Here is a 19,948-nt window from a genome sequence, read left to right as displayed (position 1 = left end):
ATTAGGTCAGGATTTGTTGTGAGGTTGTATGTGGCTATCCTTTCTTCTACTGAAAGGTTGATATTCTGAGGAGAGGACATGGAGAAGGGTGGTGAGGTCAAGTTGGAGGTAAGGAATTCCCAGAAAGTCTCCAGGGAATGAGGGGATGGGTAGGTTGGAGACGGGGGGGGGGGGGTTGGGGATATCGTCAGGGTTGGATGGCTGTGTGAACTGGAGAAGTCGGGGTTCAGGGTTCAGTGTTGGGATTAGGTTGAATTTGGTTGCAGGAATTGGTAGCAAAGAACTGTTTCCATTACAGGTATTGTGAGAAGGAGAGTAGGTCTTTGACAAGGACCTTTTGGTGGGAGTAGAACTTTTGTGGGGCTAAGGATTTTGTTGGAATTATCCTTGCTTTAACCTCAGTTAACTTACTATCTCCAAACCCTCCACCCAACGGTTTCCACCTGCTCTTGTCTAATCACCTCCTCCCTATTCTCATGTCACACCCTTTTTGTGCACCTTCCCATCCCACCTCCCTGCCCCACAACCTCCCAATGCAACAGCTGTTAGCAGTCTAGTCCCTGCAGGCTCTGTCAGACAATGCTCTTCTCTTTCCCCACCATATCCTCCTGTCGCTTCCACTTTCTGCTTGTGTGAATGTGTGTGTGTGTGTTTTTTCCTTTTCTGATGAAGGGAGTGGCCAGAAGCTAATGACTAAGTGTATTTTCGTTGTGCCTGTCTGCAACTCAACATCTCATCTTTACTGTGAGTAGCAATCTGTCTTTTCCTTATATTGAAGAACAAACAAAAAATGCACCAAAGAGAATCAGCACGCATTCAAGAAAAATGAGACGGAGATTTAGCTTTCCATTTTTTCCTGAAATCATTAGACAAATGATCTTCGTGTTGATGCAACATGAAACATTATATATTTGTATTTCCTCTTTTTCTTCTTGTTTTTTTAACTGAGTCATGATGTACGGAAGATGTGACAGCAGGACTCTGAAAACACACACACACACACACACACACACACACACACAACTCTGAACATAAATGCACAGTGTATGTAGAAAGGCTTGTACTATCATCCCAGAGACATGTTATAATTTGACGTTCATTAAGTACTGTGTGTTGTTGTTGTTGTTGTTGTTGTTGTTGTGGTCTTCAGTCGGAAGACTGGTGTGATGCAGCTGTTCATCCTAACCGACCTGTGCAAGCTACTTCATCTCTGAGTAACTGCTACAACTTACATCCTTCTAAATTTGCTTACTGTATTTGTCTCTGGATCTCCCTCCATGATTTTTATCCCCTACACTTCCCTCCAATACTAAATTGGATATTCCTTGAGGTCTCAGAATGTGTCCTATCAAACAATCCCTTCTTCTAGTCACATTGTACTAAAAAAAAAATGCTCACCAATTCTCTTCACTACCTCCTCGTTAGTGACTCGATCTACCCATTTGATTTCCAGCATTCTTTTGTAGCACCACATTTCAAAAGCTTCTGTTCTCTTTTATCTAAACTGTTTATCGTCCAAATTTCACTTCCATATGTTGCTAAACTCCATACAAATATTTCCAGAAAAGTCTTTCCAACAGTTAAATCTATACTTAATGTTAAAAAATTCCTCTTCCTCAGAAATGCCTTCTTTGTCATTGCCGGTGTACATTTTATATCCTCTCTACATTGACCATCATCATTTATTTTGCTGCCCAAATAGCAAACTTATATACTACTTTTAGTGCCTCATTTCCTGATCTCATTCCGTCAGCATTGCCTGGTTTAATTGGATTACATTTCATTATCCTTGTTTTGCATTTGTTGATGCTCATCTTATATCCTCCTTTCAAGACACTGTCCATTCCATTGAGCTGCTCTTCCAAGTCCTTTGCTGCCTCTTGACGGATTTACAATGCCTTTGGCATTGGCAAATATCAGTGATGCAATGTCTCCTCACATCATTGCAAGGCACACTGTGATATGACTGCAGGTAGCCCAATTCAAACTGTGCAATCTTTTCAGTGCTCATGTCCCGTGTTTACACTTCGTCTCTTGAGCACTGTACATCTGCATCAAGTACTGGGTTACCCCAGTAATAGCCAGTCAACATCAAATAACAGATGCGACACTGCTGAACACGTTGTGCCGAAGAGGTTGAGCAGATACGGGTCCTAGTAGCCACCTAGCAGAAAAGCAGTCTCAATCTCTTTGATCTCTTTGAAGTGGTTGCAGTTGAACAGATTTTGTTACAATAAATCTGATGGCCCCAAACACAAATTACAATAGTGATAATCTCCAAAAAAGGCTGTTACTCCGAAGTAAAATTGCCCTTCAAGCTTAACAAATGACAGTTCATTCTATGAAATTGGACTGAGGAATTTAATAGACCATTTGTAGTTTCACTGTGCAGCTTAATTGGATCAATAATTAATTAAATCCATGTTTAGCTTCTTTATAGAAAAATATTATAGTTTTAAAATGAACACAGTAGAAAATACTAGTTCCACACGTGTATTTCAGGTTAAGAAGGTTGGAGCTGTTGGATCCATTCCTATATCACTCTCACTCCCAACCCTTTGCCACACAGACCTTTCCCTGTGGTAGATCCGTGTCTGAGACCTGCTCAATTCACACCTGGCACATCCTACTCCAGTCCCATCACCAATTTAACCTATCCCACCAGAGGCAGGCCCATGAAGGCAGCTGTGTCATACACCAGCTCTGCTGCTCGGCATTTTATGTGTGAACAACCACTGACCACCTGTCCACCAGATTGAATGGCCATCCCCAAATTGTGGGTGAGAGCAGAGTTGACCACATAGTGACAGAACAAACTGCCAAATGCAGCGTGTTTGATTTCAGTGGCTATTTCACAACCTGTGCCATCTGGATCTTTCCCGTCAGCATCAGCTTTCATAAATTGTGTAAATGGGAGCTGTTCTCACAACTCATCCTTAGTCCCATAATCCTTTGACCTGTATCAGATAGATCCGGCACTACACTCATCACCATCTCTTCCCCAGGACCGTAATTTCACTCATCCTGCACCCACATCCTCTTCCCAACAATCTCCCAATCCTCTGTTCTATCCTCTCTCCTTCTCCCCACTGTCATTGTGTACTGCACTAACTCACCAGTACTGGTACCTGTGTATAACATTCCTATCCTGTACTCCTGTAACCTCTCCCCATGCATTTGAATCTTGTACACCTTCTGCCTTCTCTGAGCCATCAGCTACCCTTCCCAACCCTCCCTCCTGCTCCACTTGTGTTTCTCCTCTCATTCACCACATCCGACACAATCCCTCACCACAGTAAACCTGCAGAACTCTACAAAAAACTCTGCCACACACTGTTGGGTGGCTTGCGGAGTATAAATGTAGATGTAGATCCACAGTGCTGTAGACATTGGTGGTCAGACTTCTGCTATGTTTCTCGACTTTTGAAACTGTCTCACCTTGCTTTTAACTGAAAAAAGTATGAACTTACTTACTATTGGACCAGATTTGCAACTGAATCTGAGACTTCGTTGCAGATAGAACTCAACATGTCACTCTTAACTGAATAAAATTCACAAATGTAAAGGATGTGTTTGTGTATATAAATAACCTAGTAGAATGGTCAGAAGCTCTTTAATGCTGCTCAAAGATGATACGGTCATCTGTAAGACATCAAAAGACAATAACGATTTGCAGATGAATCTACAGAGGATTGATGAGGGTGCAGGAGCTGGCACGTACATTGAAAAAGAAATCCAGTACTGTGCAACTACACTGTTAATGACAAATTGCTGAAAACAATAACTATTGTAAAATATGTAGGACTATGTATCTGGAGTGATCTTAAGTGGAATGATCACATAAAATAAATAGCAGGAAAATACTGTGATTCATAGGAAGAATTTTAAGAAAATACGACTCATCTACAAAAGAAATGGCATACTAGGTAGTTGTTCTACTGATTCTTGAATATAATTCATCACTGTCGGACTCTTACCAAGTAGAACTGATAAGAGTGATAGAGAAGATCCAACGAAGAGTGGCTCATTTCGTCACAGGATTGTTCAATCAGTGTGAGAGTATAACAGAGATGCTCAGCAAACTCCAGTGGCTGATGCTACAAGACAGGCAGAAAGATTTACTATTTCCTCCCACATGTGTCTCGTGAAATGACCACAATGAGAAGATTCAAGAAATTAGACCTAAGGCAGAGACTTATTGCATGCCCATTCTTGAGTGGAACATGGAAGACGGGGGAGGGGTGGGGGGAAGTCAGTTAGTGGTACCAAAAATACTCTCTGCCACCTGCTGTCAGGTGGCTTGAGGAGTACTGATGTAGACATAGAACTGCAGTACCTGCATTGTGTGTACACAATGTAGCTGTACAGAGTGAGTGAGTGAGTGTGTGTGTGTGTGTGTGTGTGTGTGTGTGTGTGTGTGTGTGTGTGTGTGTGTTATAGCTTGAAAAAGGATTCTTCTAAAAGCGATCAAGTCTTCAGTTTTCTTTATGTTCCTGTTGACAACTCAAAGCCTCTACTATTCATTGCGTTGTCCTACATTATTAACCTCTGCTGTTTTGTGTTAATATCGAACACGATCAAATAATAAGCCAGCGAATTTCTGCATTTCATGCACCATTCATGTAGTAGTATTGTTCCTCAGTACATACAAATGGGTTTTATACAATGAAGTTCCTATTTTCTTGAACTGTTTCCTGTTTGGAATCTACCGACATTCCTCCAAGTGCAGGAATGGTAATAAAACTGCTGGAAACAAAGAGCTGCCATTTACAGATGCAGACATAGCTTCTAGTAATAATGATAGATGTTCACAGAAGCAACTATCGGCCCATCTGGAGATGTGTAGAATCATCTCATTTTTGTAGTATTTGTAGTGGTTCTATTCACAAATATGTAATGTGCAATTTACTATGTGTACTTTGTGAACACTGCAATTTTTGTACCACACAAACTGTGAAGGGCACTAAGTGTAGGTTACTGAGAGTAAAACACTGCAGTTGTACTGGCTCGGCAATTCTGAGATAATGTGTAGCCCATAAGTGTGCCTCCATAGTGGAGGGGTCAGTTACTGCCATGTGGAGGACATGAGTTGAGTTCCCCATACTCCAGTGTGATGCCAATTGGTGAGCCACTCGAGTGAAGTAGCAGCTCCAACCTCTAGAAGCTGAGAATAGAAGGGAAGTGCTGCGCTGACTCACAGCAGCGGATGACACAGTAGCCAGTTGGAACTGAACAGTTTGCCAGAGCTGCATCACAGAGTTCTTTAGTGTGTTAGACCTGTATGGCGTGTAAACTCTATAAGACTTAACAGTCTCCAACAAATAACAGTAAAATAATTGTTTATTTGCATTTGATAAATATCCAGATGTGGCTCAGTTTGGCTTGAATACTCACGTAGAAATTTTCCGACTATATAACCAAGTCTGTGAGAGGTGTCACTGAACAGATGGTTAACAGAGCAAGATGAACACTAAAAATAACATACTGAAATACAGCACCAGTTTGCTGTACATGTACAGTTCACTATGGCACTGATACATGTGACTTGGGGACTTTCTTGGGATATTTTTGCAAAAGAGCATTGTAGTTTAGTATCTAGACAACACTAAAAATGATAAAAGTACAGAATGTACAGTGTGAAATCAGCAAAACACAGTACACTAGAATAACAAAAGGAGTTGCAGCACACGATTGATAAGTATTAGCGTGCCGTGCAGTCCTATGTCTACCTCATTACTCTGCAGTTCACACAGATGTGTTCATAGAACCACTTTCAGACTATTTTTCTAAGTTCCACTCTCAAATAGTTCGTGGGTAAAATGAATACCTAAATTTTTCCGTACAAGTTGGGATCTCTCTCATTTTATCTCTCAGTTCTCATTTCTGCCTTTGTAGAAAGTCAACAAAATGTTTTGGCATTCGGAGGAGAAAGTTGGTGACTGCAGTTTTGTGAAAAGTTCTAGCAATGTTTAAAAAGTCTTTATTCTAATGATCACCGTACCAGCTGCGTTATTGTATCCACAACCATCCCCCCCCCCCCCCCCCTATTTTGTGATAATACGAAACAAGCCAGCCTTCTTTGAACTTTTTCAATGCCATCCATCAATCCTATCTAGTGAGGATCTCCTACTGTGCAGGAATACTTGAGAAGGGGATGGACAAATGTAGTACAGTCGCACTCTTTTAGTATATTTGTCGTACCTTCTAAGTGTTCCGCCATAAAAAGCAGTCTTTGGTTTGTCTTCATCTTAACATTTTCTGCCTGATAGCTATAACTGAAGTTGATCTTATTTGTAATCCCTGAGTGTTTAGTTGAATCAACAGCCTTTAAGTTTGGTTGATTTATGATGCAGTATTATAGAACATATCGTCTCCATTATTTTGAAGGAAGGAAGGAAGGAAGATAAAAGGTTTAACAGTATATTGATGATGAGGGAATTAGAGAAAAAGCACAATGTTGATGTGGGGAAGACAACTGAATTTGTATTTTTTGAAGGAACCATACCAGCATTTTCCATAAGGAAACTGCAGAAAACTTAAGTCTAGATGGCCAGACTGATGTTTGAACAGAAAGACGAAGTTCGTTGGATATTAGAAGCAGTGTTCTTTAAAGTAGCAGTAGTAGCAGCAGCTAGGTTATAATTTCACGCTCAACACAAAATTGAGGTAAGAAATTAATGCATTTACCTTTAACTTTTTCAACAAGTGCAAAAACCAAGCTGTACTAGCATAGATCCCCAAAACTCAAGATATCCTTCATAACAGAGTGATTGACTTTCTGAAGTTTGTCAGATTCTCTACTTAGGGATACAGATCAGCCCATTTCTCACAAGAGATCCTGCAAACCAAGGATGAAGGGCAACAGGGAGATTGTGTATTTGTAGATCTCTATAAAGCATTTGACACAATACTACACTGCTGGCTGTAAACAAAGTTCCAAGCATATGGAATAGGTTCTGTGGTATGTAAGTGGCCTGAAGACTTCTTAAGTAACAGAACCCAGTTGGCCTCAACAGCAGGTGTTCATCAGAGACAAGGGTATTGTCACGAGTGCCCCAGGGAAACGTGATAGAACCACTGTTATTTTCTACATACATAAATGATCTGGCAGACAGGTTGGGCAGCAATATGCGGCTGTTTGCTGGTGATGCTGTAGTGTACGGGAAGGTGTCAGAGTTGAGTGACTGTAGCAGTATACAGAATGACGTAGACAGAATTTCCAGTCAGAATGATTAATGGCAGCTAGCTGTAAATGTAGAAAAATGTAAGTTAATGCAGATGAGTAGAAAAAACAAACCCATAATCTTGAGTACACCATTAGTATTGTGTTGCTTGATACAGTCACGTCAGTTAAATATTTAAATGTTTTGTTGCTAAGCAGTGTGAAATGGAATGAGAATGTAAGGATTGTAGTACAGAAGCCAAATGGTTGACTTTGGTTTATTGGGAGAATTTAAGGGAAGTGTGGCACATCTGTAAAAGAGACCATGTATAGGGCACTAGTGCAACCCATTGTTGAGTACTGTTTGAGTATTTGGGTTCTGCACCAGACTGGATTAAAGGAAGACATTGGAGCAATTCAGAGGTGGCCCTGTAAATTTGTTACTGGTAGGTTTGAACAACATGCAAGTATTACAGAGATACATCGGGACTCAAATGGAATTACTGGAGGGAACATGACGTTCTATATGAGGAACATTATTGAGAAAATTTAGAGATCCAGCATTGGATGCTGACTGCAGAGAGATTCTACTGCCACTGACATATATTTCACGTAAGGCACATGAGTATAAGAATAGAGAGATTAGGACTTTCATGGATCTTTATAGACAGTTGTTTCCCCTCACTCTGTTTGTAAGTGGAACAGGAAAGGAAATGAGTAGTGGCACAGGGTACACTCCGCTACACACCATATGATTGCTTGCATAGTATGTACGTAGATGTTGTTGTACAGTATAGTATAACACAAACCTTAGTCACTGTGCGAGGTGGCACTGTGTTTAGCTCATTGGACTCCCATTAGGGAGGATGTTTTTTTTTTTTTGTGAATTGTGTTTTATTCATCTCATGACGTACATTTGCAATCCATTTGGTTTGCGTACAGGAGACATGTCAAAAATTTATAAAACAATTACAATGATTTTTACATTAATTAATGATAGCACTATAATAAATAACAACACTATAAGGATATTTCTTGGAACATGTAACACATCTTCATCCGACCCCCTTGGATTTTCAGCACTTTCCCTAAAAAAAAACTCGAGGCAAATGCCGAAATGATCCTTTTAGAGAATCTCATAGCCCATCTCAAACACATCCAATATCATAGCCCATCTTGAAGACACTACAAGCTCATGTTCCATGTCAAAAGACTTCATCGTCAACAGGACTTTAAACCCTAATATTCCATCCTTAATTCTTCATGTGTTAATCACAAAATAAATAGTCATTGTATTGATGTTGGAAGCTACTGCTAATATGTTTTTTAAGTTGGCAAATTAAATTTTGGCTTTTTAAAGTACATCTACTACACAAAGTGATGTGTATATTTTTTCTGAACAAAGCATAGAAATACATTATGTTTTGCAGAATGTGGAGGAGAGCAAATAGTAACACACTGTTTTGCATAGGCCATAACTGCTGATCTGACTATCATACTGTGTTTTGTCATGCTTATTACCTTACCATCAACCTCTAAGCTCTTAGGTTTTCCGATCTCATTCAGTGCAGCCCCCAACAATCAGTTTTTCCTTCTCATCCCATCCAGTAAGTCTCCCATGACCCATGGTTCTGGGTGACTTTTCCAAACGCTCACCATTTCCTAAACCTCACTGGACCTCTCTCTCTCTCTCTCTCTCTCTCTCTCTCTCTCTCTCTCTCTCTCTCTCTCTCTTTTTCTTCCTCCCCCCCCCCCCCCCCCCTCTTTCTTCCTTCCCCTGCAATGCTCCTGCCAGAAGAAGGTCCCACTGGCTCCAAGAGCTTGCAAATTTCCTTAAGCTTCATATGTGTGTGTTCTGCTGTCACCGCTTGGTGAGTATATTTTGTATCTATCTATCTTGTATCTATCTATTATTATATTTTCAAAAATTTATTATTTTCATTGGAATACATCATAAGATATTTCTCCTACTTGGTGATCACCCACTAGTTGTTTACAACTTGAATGTAATGTCGTTTTCCCATCTTATACTTTTTCCTCTCAGCTTTTTGCAGCTGTATGTTGAAGCATCTAAGTGTTGTGCAGCAGTAAATTTGGGAGCTGTTGCACCTTCTCCCTTTCCCTTTGCCCTTTCAGTTTTGAACGGAATTTTCTAGGTTTAAAAAAATTTTTACAGCTGTCTTTTGCTGTCAAATATATTGATTACAATACCAAGGCGTGGTGTTATTTTAATGTGGCATAAAAATGAATACTTTTAATCCTTTTAATGTCATATTTATGATGAGTCCATTTTTGAAATCAAAAACCAGTATTTTGATTTTTATATACATAGTTTACTTTGTGGTCAGTATGTTTCCTCATTATTTTTTTAGAAGCCTTTTATTATATATTTGTCTCCAGTCATACAGGTGTTATCAGCATATCTTTCGAGATACTATCAAGTCATTAAAAACAAAGATTCCAAGACTTACCAAGCGGGAAAGCGCCGGCAGACAGGCACATGAACAAAACACACAAACACACACACAGAATTACGAGCTTTCGCAACTGGCAGTTGCTTCGTCAGGAAGGAAGGAAGGAGAGGGAAAAATGAAAGGGTGTGGGTTTTAAGGGAGAGGGTAAGGAGTCATTCCAATCCCGGGAGCGGAAAGACTTCCCTTAGGGGAAAAAAAAGGACAGGTGTACACTCGCACACACACACACATATCCCTATGGTTTGGAAGTAAATTACGTATTATTGAGTATAATTAGGCAGGATAAAATGTATGGTAGATTACGGAAAAATGGAAGATGAATACAAAGTGGAACTTCTTGTACAAACGAAAAGAGAAAGTAAGACGATAGAGAAGATTTCGAAATGAGGATATGTGTGTGTGTGTGTGTGCGAGTGTACACCTATCCTTTTTTCCCCTAAGGGAAGTCTTTCCGCTCCCGGGATTGGAATGACTCCTTACCCTCTCCCTTAAAACCCACACCCTTTCATTTTTCCCTCTCCTTCCTTCCTTCCTGACGAAGCAACTGCCAGTTGCGAAAGCTCGTAATTCTGTTTGTGTGTTTTGTTCATGTGCCTGTCTGCCGGCGCTTTCCCGCTTGGTAAGTCTTGGAATCTTTGTTTTTAATATATTTTTCCCATGTGGAAGTTTCTTTCTGTTTTATATACTATCAAGTCATCATCATATGATAATGTTTAAAATGAAAAAAAAACACATGGATGGTAAAATAATGTAAAACTGAACTACAAATCAAGGCAATTTCTGTCCACAGTTATGTAATTTCTGTCCACAGTTATATTTGCTTGAATACATTCTGTGGTAACTCATCAACTAGTAATTTACAGGAGTTAGTCTCATTTGTACTTTAGTTTCCTAGTATTTTACTATCCCCCCACCCCCTCTGTTTTTCCTTCTTTTTGAACAGATTATCTGATGAATACTTGGTAATAACTGAAAAGTATAACGAAAACATTTATATGGCCTGTGACTGAAATACAAAATTATAACAAATAAAATACAAGACTGTCACTATTTCCACCTAAGACAATAAACATAGTCTGTGCGTGTTTTTAAAGTAACTTACATTGTCAAGCACGTTTTTCTTATGGCATGTGTCAGATGCTGCAGCATGCATAACTTGACTGAGAGTACACATTTCTGTGCTGTTAGTGACATTTCTTCTTCTTAATGTACTGTGAAATGTACAAACACATTTTATGTAAGGATTTGTCAGGTCCCTGTCACATATTGTAATAAATTTATACAGGGTGAGTCACTAATTGTTTCCACCAAGAGTAACTCCAAAAGTATGATAGAAGCTGAAACGTTTGTGGGACAAAAGTTGCATGGAACAACAGGGGCCATGATATGACGTTGGTTTTTTGTTCATAGGTGGGGTCGCTTCAGAGATACGAAGCTCAACTTTGTTCCTTTAAGTGGAATGTTATAGTTTGGTACTCATTTTCTGATAGCGGAAATCATGACGAATCCAATGATGTGTGACAGTATGGTCTTTGAAGGTCAACGAAGGTCACAAAGGCAACATGAACGTCCATTTGCAGAAGGTGTTCCGAGTGATGACCATTGGTATCAATGCAGTGCTACAATCTTCTTATCATGGATTGAGTGATATTGCTTATCACATTGGCACTTATTGAAGCACATGCTCTGACAATTATATGTTGTGTATCTTCAGGTGTAGTTGGAAAGTCTTAATAAATAATGTCTTTTATGAATCCCCACAAGAAAAAACCCAGAGGTATTTCTTCCAATAACAGATCTAATATTCCTCGCAGGAATGTGGTGCACTTCCTACCATTAACATTTCCTTCGATGAAATAGAGGCCTGTAATTCTGTCCTCGAGAATCCCACACCATACATTCAATGATTACCGTTTTTGGTGTGCTACTTGCCACAGCCAACATGGATTTTCAGTTGCCCAATTATGCATGTTATGCAAATTAACATTTCCATGGTTCATGAATGTAGCCTTGTCAGCAAATAAAATCAAATTAATAAATGTGTCATCCTTCAGAATCTGAAGTTGAGCCCATCGGCAGAATTCAGTTGGATGCATACAATCCGTACCAGTTAATTCTTAATGGAGACTGATGTGGTAAGGATGATATTTGTGGCAATGCAGAACACAAACAACACTACTCTGGCCCATGCCAGATTCTCTTGCAATTTGATGCGAACTAACACTAGGATCTCGAACAAAAGTGCCAAGAGTACGAATTTCCGTTTCCTAGTTAGTAACTTTCCTTCACGGAATATTTTCCGATGCATTAAAAGTCTAGTTGTTCTCAATTTACCAAACACATATTTAAATATATGACATGTAAGGGGAGTAATTTGAGGATATCTTTCAGCATATAAGGCTCTAACTCTCATTGAATTTTGTTGGCATTCTCCATAAATGAAAAACATATCGATTTGTTTTTCGAGAGAATACATCATTCACATTTGTTTGATTCAACAGTACTAGTCTTACCATTCCTATTATTTTTCTATTGCGAAACCATCGAATGGCACGTTAGATGGATGCACTGTATTCAGCGAATATTTACTATTTGCACAATATATGAGAGAGAATTGTCAGAGCATGTGCTTCGATAAGTGTTGCAGTGAAAAGGAATACCACTCAATCCATGATAAGAAGATTGCAACACTGCATTGATACCAATGGTCTTCAATTCGAACACCCTCTGTAAATGGACGTTCATGCCACCTTTGTGACCTTCGTTGACCTTCAAAGACCTTACTGTTACACATCATTGGATTTGTTCCGATAGCTGCTATCAGAAAATAAGTGCCAAACTATAACATCCCTTAAAGAAAAAAAAGTAGACCTACATACCTCTGACTTGATCCCACCTAGCAACAAAAAACCAACGTCATATTACGGCCCCCATTGTGCCATGCAATGTTTGTCTCACAAACTTTTCAGCTACTATCATACTTTTGGAGTGACTCTAGGAGGCAATAGTTAGTGAACTCACCCTGTATACGTGAGAAGGATAATTATTTCCTGAAATACATGATGTCCTACATTAATTACATAAATTTTAATATTTTTATATTGGAACTAGTCAACAGTATTCTTCTCCCTCTCTCTCTCTCTCTCTCTCTCTCTCTCTCTCTCTCTCTCTCTCTCTCTCTCTCATATATATATATATATATATATATATATATATATATATATATATAAGCATACAGGTTGGCAATGTGTTACAAGTAGTGCCAGCAGAACTGTGTGTATGTTTTTTTAGTGTGTGTTTTTTTTATTGCGTGTGTTTTTGTGTTTTTTTTAATGTGCCTGTCTACTGGCGCTTTCCCGCTTGGTAAGTCTTGGAATCTTTGTTTTTAATATATTTTTCCCATGTGGAAGTTTCTTTCTATTTTATTTACATCATATACACTCCTGGAAATTGAAATACGAACACCGTGAATTCATTGTCCCAGGAAGGGGAAACTTTATTGACACATTCTTGGGGTCAGATACATCACATGATCACACTGACAGAACCACAGGCACATAGACACAGGCAGCAGAACATGCACAATGTCGGCACTAGTACAGTGTATATCCACCTTTCGCAGCAATGCAGGCTGCTATTCTCCCATGGAGACGATCGTAGAGATGCTGGATGTAGTCCTGTGGAACGGCTTGCCATGCCATTTCCACCTGGCGCCTCAGTTGGACCAGCATTCGTGCTGGACGTGCAGACCGCGTGAGACGATGCATCATCCAGTCCCAAACATGCTCAATGGGGGACAGATCCGGAGATCTTGCTGGCCAGGGTAGTTGACTTACACCTTCTAGAGCACGTTGGGTGGCACGGGATACATGCGGACGTGCATTGTCCTGTTGGAACAGCAAGTTCCCTTGCCGGTCTAGGAATGGTAGAACGATGGGTTCGATGACGGTTTGGATGTACCGTGCACTATTCAGTGTCCCCTCAACGATCGCCAGAGGTGTACGGCCAGTGTAGGAGATCGCTCCCCACACCATGATGCCGGGTGTTGGCCCTGTGTGCTTCGGTCGTATGCAGTCCTGATTGTGGCGCTCACCTGCACGGCGCCAAACACGCATACGACCATCATTGGCACCAAGGCAGAAGCGAGTCTCATCGCTGAAGACGACACATCTCCATTCGTCCCTCCATTCACGCCTGTCGCGACACCACTGGAGGCGGGCTGCACGATGTTGGGGCGTGAGCGGAAGACGGCCTAACGGTGTGTGGGACCGTAGCCCAGCTTCATGGAGACGGTTGCGAATGGTCCTCGCTGATACCCCAGGAGCAACAGTGTCCCTAATTTGCTGGGAAGTGGCGGTGCGGTCCCCTATGGCACTGCGTAGGATCCTACGGTCTTGGCGTGCATCCGTGCGTCGCTGCGGTCCGGTCCCAGGTCGACGGGCACGTGCACCTTCCGCCGACCACTGGTGACAACATCGATGTACTGTGGAGACCTCACGCCCCACATGTTGAGCAATTCGGCGGTACGTCCACCCGGCCTCCCGCATGCCCACTATACGCCCTCGCTCAAAGTCCATCAACTGCACATACGGTTCACGTCCACGCTGTCGCGGCATGCTACCACTGTTAAAGACTGCGATGGAGCTCCGTATGCCACGGCAAACTGGCTGACACTGACGGCGGCGGTGCACAAATGCTGCGCAGCTAGTGCCATTCGACGGGCAACACCGCGGTTCCTGGTGTGTTTGCTGTGCCGTGCGTGTGATCACTGCTTGTACAGCCCTCTCGCAGCGTCCGGAGCAAGTATGGTGGGTCTGACACACCGGTGTCAATGTGTTCTTTTTTCCATTTCTAGGAGTGTATATATAAATTTTTTTTTTTCAGGCCTTCCACAGCGATTTGGTAATGGGATTGTAGTTATAGGTGTCACAAAAATGTATTTTTTTTTTCAGGTTGGCAATGTGTTACAAGTAGTGCCAGCAGAACTGCCTCCCCCTCCACCCCCACCACCACCTCAGGAGCCACCACCATCCACGATGACGGTACAGTCAGAGAAAACATTGCATGTTTGATTATTGCACACTTCCTTTCACCAGTGTTCCTAAATTCAGTTCCCATGAGCCACCTGTCATACTTTGAGATAGCAGAACCGTATGAGGCAAATACAACCCTGCAATACAAAAATCTACTGTGGCAACCGAAGGCGATGCACAAGGTGATTGAATCGACACTGACAGAAAAACGAGAGGAAAAAATTAGTTTCCAACTTTGGGAGGCCCTGGGCTATTTCTCCCGAGCATGGCTCAGCAACATACCCATACCAGCTGTCTACATTCTTGCAGCTTCAGTAGTTCGCAGGCTGGATGGATTCTGAATTCTGCAAACAAAAATTAAATGCACCTAATCATTAACAATGTTAGATGTACTGTTCAAATTATTCATTTAGTTTGTTCAGATGCATTAGAACTGACTATAACAATAGGTTAAGTCTTTTCAAAACACAATGTTGTCCTTTAAAAAGAATAACATGGTGACTAAGATAAGAAGTATTCATAGCTAATAACAAAAAGTAATTTAAACATCACGCATTTGTGTAGCTAAATTAACATTAATCATCAGTGGAACATTAAACACTATGTAAATGAGAATGGATTTGTACTCACAAAGCAGAAGAGGCAGTGAGCAGCAGACATGAATTCATAAAAGCATAAAAAATAATGTGTCTTTCATGTACAGTGATTGTTCAGATTCCCCCCCCCCCCCCCTCCTTTTACACACACACACACACACACACACACTCTCTCTCTCTCTCTCTCTCTCTCTCTCTCTCTCTCTCTCTCTCTCTCTCTCTCAGAGATAGCCTTAAGAGAAAAGAGGCACCACTATACACAGAAATATGGATAAAATCAATATCCTCTTGTTAAGTTAAAAGTATGGAAAAAGCAGGCCAGCAAATGCATTAAAACCACAGTTTAAGGGATCCTTTATGTACTTGATAGTGTAGTCATTTGCAAGAGAACCAAATTCAGTTGTAATCTAATATATTGCATGCCATTGTCTGCTTCTGTGTGTTCTGTATCACTCTCCACGTGAAAATCCTTTTTTATTTGTTTAAAATCTTGTATTTATTTAATATTATATTCCAGATAATTGCCTATGCTTTCATTATATTAATTATTTTTGTAATAGTTTTTGGAAGAATAGCAATCATTGTCTGATAAAGTTGCATTCGCATTCAAATTTATTGTTGACTATATGAGGATAAAATGGCCATTTTCAAATATTACCTGAGACTTAAATATGTGATCATAGTAACTGAATAGAAGAGTTATGGACTGTTCACATTTGTAAGTTTCATGTAGGTAGCATTATGAGCTTTTCTGCAGCTGGCCACCTGACAAGAGAGACAGAGCTCACAAAAGTGAACTGTTAATAACTTTTGTTGCATTACTTCAAGATGACCCTCATTATCAAAGTACAGGTAATGGTTTGCACACGAACACTATATTCTAAACTAGTCACCAATAGCTGTGAATGTAGACTTTCCTAGTGTATACGGTCGAGGAAAAGCTATCCGCTTTCCAGCTGGCTGACATTGTTAAAGTACTACGACACTTTGAAAAATGTCTTCTGGTTAAGATAGTACATAGGACACTCTTCAAAATGTCATGGTACTTTAATACTGTCACTGGGCTGAAAACCTGAGAGCTCTTCCTCAACAGTCACCAATAAGTCTGTTTGTAAAGACATATTCAACAGAATAGAAAATGATGGTATGAAGTGGAATAGATGTCTACAGAAGAGGCATGGGAGTGAGAAGGGGGAGGGATGTAGCAGGGCAGGAGTGGGGAACATGCTAGTGCTATAGCCCACGTAGGATATGGTGGCTGATAAGCAGTGACCAGTTCTCATCCAAAGCACTGGATGAATTCATCCGTATGTTCAGAAGGGGAGGCAAACATTGTTTGCCTGCTTTCAGCCAGTGAGTGACACGATGGTTATGACAGAATAGAAGCACGTGCCGTGCAGTCTTTCTTAGTTGATTTTACGGAAACAATTTGGTAAACAATTTTATTGTTGAGCTACTTGTGGCTTTACATGTCATCATTCCATTAATGGTCACAGTTATTGCGATATTTGCATTTAAACAAGACACTGTGCAATGTTCAAAAGAGTTTGCAATGAAAAATGGGGGTGGCTATGATTTCGAGTTTGGTGCATATTACATAATATCTTGCTGCATGAGGAATTTAGCTAACACTTTCAGGTTTTCTATAGACACGGGTGGAGGTCTCCATGTGTCACCAATCTCAAGAAAATCGATCTGATGCAGCACACTCATCTGTGATTGCGTACACCAGTGATAGAGACAGAACGGAATATGTACAACATTCCTCATATTTCATGAACGGTTTGAGGTATCGAGATGTGATTTTGCCAAATGATAGCGTGCATAGAGGAAAGTATTTTGACACATGGTTATTATGCAAAACTTCATTACCTGCCATGTTATTCCACTAACAACAGACTTTTTGGGTGAAAGAATATAATTTTTAAGAGCTGTCAAAACGAGAAACGTTGTGGATTTTGGACCAGCATAAGTGTACACATTACATGTCTTTTTTCATAAGCTATTGACTTTACTTTTCTTGAGTTCTCCACTTAATAAAAGATGCTTTCAGAACACTCTTGCTGTTGTGTCTGCAGAACATGTTAGTGAAGTGACTGTGTAAACTCTAGCATGTTTTCGCAAAAGAAGCAGATTTTAACATGGCAACAAGAGAAATGTAGGTTATACTGATTCACCAGTCGTGATGCTTACCTGAAAGTTACAAATGGTTAACAAGCCAGGTGAAAACAAAATTGCAGCTTTTGTAGCCCTTTCAGCAGAATTCGTTTTAGATGCTAACTGTAGCAGAGGTGACAGTAGAGCTTTTTGAATGGTCACCTACCTAGTGTGGGTGTGGTAGGACTCCACTTAATATAAGGGTGGTTTGAAAAGTTCTCGGAACCACCATGAGAGGTCAGCACTAGCACAATGAGTTGTTTATGTGATATTCATTGGACTGTTGCCTGTCAACACGTGCCACATCAGTGCTCTTGGAACAGAGTTGTTGCAGTAATGTGGCTCTCTTGTTCCTGCATAGTGATTTGCGAAGGTGAGAAAAATTGAGCTTTGAGCAGTGATCAAGTACTTCGCAAAGAAAGGTATGAAACCAAAGGATATTCGTGCCAGTTTCCACATACACTGGGGGACTCTGCTTCTTCATATTCAACTGTCGCCAAATGAGTTTCAGTTTGGTCAGGAGAGCTTAGATGGTGATCCGTGCAGTGGTTGACTGAGATGTGTCACTACTCCAGAAATCGTTGCAAAAGTTCACAAAATGGTCACGGAGAATCATTGATCGAAAGTGCGTGAAATTCCTCACGTTTGCCAGATGTCCTCTGACACTGTATGTCGCTTTTTAACTGAAGAATTAGAAATGAAAAAATTATCTTCTGGATGTGTGCCGTGACTCTTGCTGGATCAAAAATGTGTGAGAATGACCTAGTCGGAACAATGTTTGGCCCATTTTAGGAGAAATGAGTAATATTTTTTGTGCCGGTTTGTGACCACAGATAGAACTTGGTTGCACTACTGTACTCCAGAGACAAAACTACGATCAAAGCAGTGGTGTCAATCCATACCAGGTGGTCCAAGAAAAAAATAATTGGTTGCTTGACTGCCTCAAAAAAAATATATATATTTGCTGGGTGAATTCCCCAATGTTTAGCAGTCACAAAAATATTTTTTAAAAAAAATTATTGTTTATTATTTTGAAATGGTGGCCATATTTGTTCCAAGCCGCATGCATTTTTTGGTATTTGCAAGCATCTACAGTTTTTTACAATTATTCAGTTGTGGCTTGTCCTACATCTTCCAGATAAAATGCATTTAGTTCGTCACACTCTGGGCTACAAATTAACATCATTATCACTTAGCTGAATGTATTCTTTAATATATTTTTAATAGTTCAAAGTTATCAGCCACAAATTAAAGAAACTCGATTTTTGAACAGTAGTTTTCCAAAGAAAGTTTAATTTCTCAGCTTTAATATTTTTTTTCTGCTATCACATTTTATAGTATAGTTACTTTTTATAGAGTATCATTGGTGAGCAGGTTACACTTAAAAAATACACTATTTTTAAAAATTGCTTTTTTTTATTTTTCCATTTTGTGGCCTGCAATATCTTTGTTTGGGGCCCAAATAAAAATCTAAAATTTCACAGTTAATAGACCTTTATGATATCAAACTTCATTATAAATTTCAACTTTGAGATTCAATTGTAAGTTATGAAAAAAAATTATGAACACGATTCAAAAATATGTTTTTTAACATCTGCGGTATCTAGGCTTATGGGATAAAATATATCAGTTACAGTATATAATTTAATCATATCTATGATTACTTACTTTTTTATTGAAAATAAGGCTACTAATTACATTATATTGTTCTCTTGTTATTTGTTTTTAGTACATCACTCACTGAACATTTGAGAAATTTGTTCACTGAGTTTGGGTGTTAGGTTATAAGTTCGCCCAGTCACAGTTGTAAATTCCATGGGAGACAGCTTCCTTAGTACATTTTTAAGTGGCATCCAAACTTGATCCTTCTCAGTTTTTTTTAAAAGATGGACATGGCTCTAGTTGGTGATAAAATACAACATGTACATCTTGGTTTTGACAGTCAGTATTACTGTTCATCGTAAAATCAAGCCACTATGACTTTATTTTGAAGAACCAGCTGTAAAAGTTTTCCACACTGATAAAGTTCACTATCAGTCAAAGTTGATGTGATCTTACACTTCACTAAGCTGTGTGAATGGGGTACAAAACAATGAAAAGATCGAGTGCCTTTAATCTTCTGACAAGTGTTGTACCTTTCCTTCAAGACACTGTCATAGATTTCTTGTATTTCCTCACATTGTACAAAAACATAGGTAATTCCTTTGATATGTTTTTTAGAGAATTCAAACATTTCTTGAGGTCTTATTATATGTTGTCATCGGTTCACTGCAGACTTGCTTTTGTGACAGCTTGCTTTGTTGTATCCCCAACACCATCACACGCATTCTTCCCATGGCATGAAGCAAAAAAGTGTCATTCTACATCAGACCCAAAATCTTCTTCATGAAAGGAGATGTTAGTAAAATATTTTTTTGTTTTGTTTTTTGTTTTTATATTGACTGGCTGCCCCATCTGAAAAGTAAATCAGTTTTTTTTATTGAAGGGTGGTGCTGTTTAATGTATTTTGTTAATTTTAGTTGAAAA

General features: G+C 39.8%; 1 protein-coding gene across 5 annotated transcripts in view; it reads left to right on the top strand.

The window, feature by feature from the left end:
* LOC126293740 (serine-rich adhesin for platelets-like) overlaps positions 1–19,948 on the top strand; it is a 396,910-nt gene that overhangs the window by 283,505 nt on the left and 93,457 nt on the right. For all 5 annotated transcript variants that reach the window (XM_049987087.1, XM_049987088.1, XM_049987085.1 and 2 more), the window contains one exon: positions 14,589–14,678. In XM_049987087.1, the coding sequence (XP_049843044.1) occupies positions 14,589–14,678 (90 nt within the window). The remainder of the gene's footprint in view (positions 1–14,588; positions 14,679–19,948) is intronic.

This window comes from Schistocerca gregaria, chromosome 10 (assembly GCF_023897955.1).
Source record: "Schistocerca gregaria isolate iqSchGreg1 chromosome 10, iqSchGreg1.2, whole genome shotgun sequence".
NCBI classification, from domain to species: Eukaryota; Metazoa; Arthropoda; class Insecta; order Orthoptera; family Acrididae; genus Schistocerca; species Schistocerca gregaria.
The sequence above is the reverse complement of the archived record's forward strand: the minus strand, read 5'-3'. Positions and strand labels throughout refer to the sequence as shown.